Source organism: Cynoglossus semilaevis, chromosome W, assembly GCF_000523025.1.
Source record: "Cynoglossus semilaevis isolate Cse_v1.0 chromosome W, Cse_v1.0, whole genome shotgun sequence".
NCBI lineage: Eukaryota > Metazoa > Chordata > Actinopteri > Pleuronectiformes > Cynoglossidae > Cynoglossus > Cynoglossus semilaevis.
In genome coordinates, this window is record NC_024327.1 from 985,997 (window position 1) to 988,088 (window position 2,092).

The window sequence follows — 2,092 nt, forward strand, 5'->3', positions numbered from 1 at the left end:
GTTACAAGAGTCCCAGGTTAGACTCCCAGGAATCATTAATTAATTAATGATGGAATAATTTTGCGATCCTTTTGGCAATTATCATGTCAACTTGTGCTATTTTAAGCTCAAGCTACTTGCATGTATATCTACTGTGTATTAGCATGTTGCTTCCCAAAGACTGGGTCACGACCCTCAGGTGGGTCGCAAGACATTTATTTTGGGCCATCTCACGTTTCCCAGGAGTTTACGAATAATGTCTATTGGACTTGCGTCGAGACGGTTTGTGACTTTTAAAAGTTTGGGAAACACTGTATTAGCACATCCAATATGGTGTAATTATGGGATATACAGCAAATGTCATTCTGCTCATGTATTTAATTTTTGACTCAAATTATGTTAATTTGTGAAATTAATCTAAGTGTTATTTGACAGCCTTGATTTTTGCTAAAATATACTGGTATTATCTGTGAAGTTGAAGCTGTTCAATAAACCTTTTTACTTCCTCTAGTTCGAGGTAAATCAAAAAGAAAACAACTTCAAGGAAATGTGTACAAAGTACAAACTGAACCAGACAAAGGTGCAATGCAGTTTTTTTATTGCAGATATTAGACTACAAAGAGAGCAACAAATTAGAAGAAAGCTTTTTTTTTTTTACAAGCGTACATATACAAGGACTCTGAAGCTGAGGATACAAATAAATAACATTTAAATGATTGGTCCCCGTGCCCTTTACAGATTTACAGAAATACTGAATTCTACCCATGTGTCTTCAAAAGAAAAAGTGAAAGATTTGAATCTTAGATCCTTTGCGGTGAATTAAGTATGAAGCTAAAAGTAAGCTCACACGAAACTCCACATCCCACAAGTCAACGTATCAGTGGTACAAACCTGCTGTAATACGAGGAGATTATGTGCTTAACATTAGCCTATAAGTGGGTGAAGAGGCGCATCATATGCTTAAAGTGTAGTTAAACACTACACGTCAACTGTATACGGTACGTTTTTGAGGGCACAGAGTTGGTTTTTTTTTTTAGACACTAATAAGCTGTGGGAAGAGTTCATTAGCAAACATGTCATCCCAAGAGCTTTCACAGCACAGGGGGGAGGACATGTCGCTGAAAGGGGACGGGGACCCTTCATATCCAGAGTCGCTGTAGGTGTCCGCTAGACAGGCTTCCTTATCCAGGCTGCTGAAAGCTGAGGTGGGGGCCGCGGGGAAGAAGTCATCCACCTGACTCTGACTGTCACTGCTGGGGATGACCACTTCCTCCGGCTCATCTTTGACGCAGACAGTCTCCTCCTCGACCACCACCTCAGCCATGGTGAAGGAAGCCTCTTCGATCTTCTCGCTGTTGCTGTCCGAGTCCGTGACCTGCTCATCGCTAACCAGCTCCACAAGCTTGGTGTAGATGTGGTCAAAGTGGATCAGTTCATTAAGGGCCTCCAGCTTAACTGATGGGCCCCCCAGAGGCGCAGGTGTGGCGGCAGGTACTGGGTTCCCCACTCCGACCTGCAGCACCTGCTGCTCCTGGCACTCCTGCTCACAAGACTTGAGGAACAGCTCTGGGTCAAGGATGTCCAGAAAGCCCAAGAGCAAATCAGACTAAAAAAATAAAAAATAAAAACCAGAGTTGATTAGCCTACTGACCTACAACCAGTCTAAGGATAAATCTGTCTGAGAGGATTGTGAAAGTTAACCGTCCTCAGATACTAACCTCATTGCCTGTATTGTGAGGACCATCTGTATCCATTGGGAAGTCTTCTGATTTAGGGACTGCTGGGCCTGCACCTGCTGCGGAGGCACACATAGCCTGAGTGCTGCGGACTCAGAAGACCCGACCCCTAAACCTGCATCGTTCCCGGTGGGTAACAGAACCTGAACCTGTGAAAAAGAAAATAAAAAAATTAAGACTCAAATTCCAAAAAAAATCTAAGTCCCAACCCATCACTGACATCTGCTCTTAGTCTTACCTTCTCTTTTGAGTCAAGGGTATCCAACCCAAGTTTCTGTCTCAGTTCCTCATTTTCTGTCAGTAAGCCACTCGTCTTTTCTCTGAGCAGTCTGTTTTCAATGTGAAGTTTCTGATTCTGAAGGGGGGGGGGGGGGGAA

General features: G+C 43.4%; 1 protein-coding gene across 1 annotated transcript; it reads right to left on the bottom strand.

The window, feature by feature from the left end:
- Positions 1-560: 560 nt before the first annotated feature.
- Positions 561-2,085, bottom strand: LOC103396890 (uncharacterized; the record flags this gene model as incomplete). The annotated part of the gene is given in 4 exon segments (XM_025052680.1): positions 561-1,585; positions 1,698-1,781; positions 1,784-1,864; positions 1,954-2,085. Coding segments are annotated over 4 exon segments (870 nt in total), but the record flags the coding sequence as incomplete, so codon positions are not given.
- Positions 2,086-2,092: the final 7 nt, after the last annotated feature.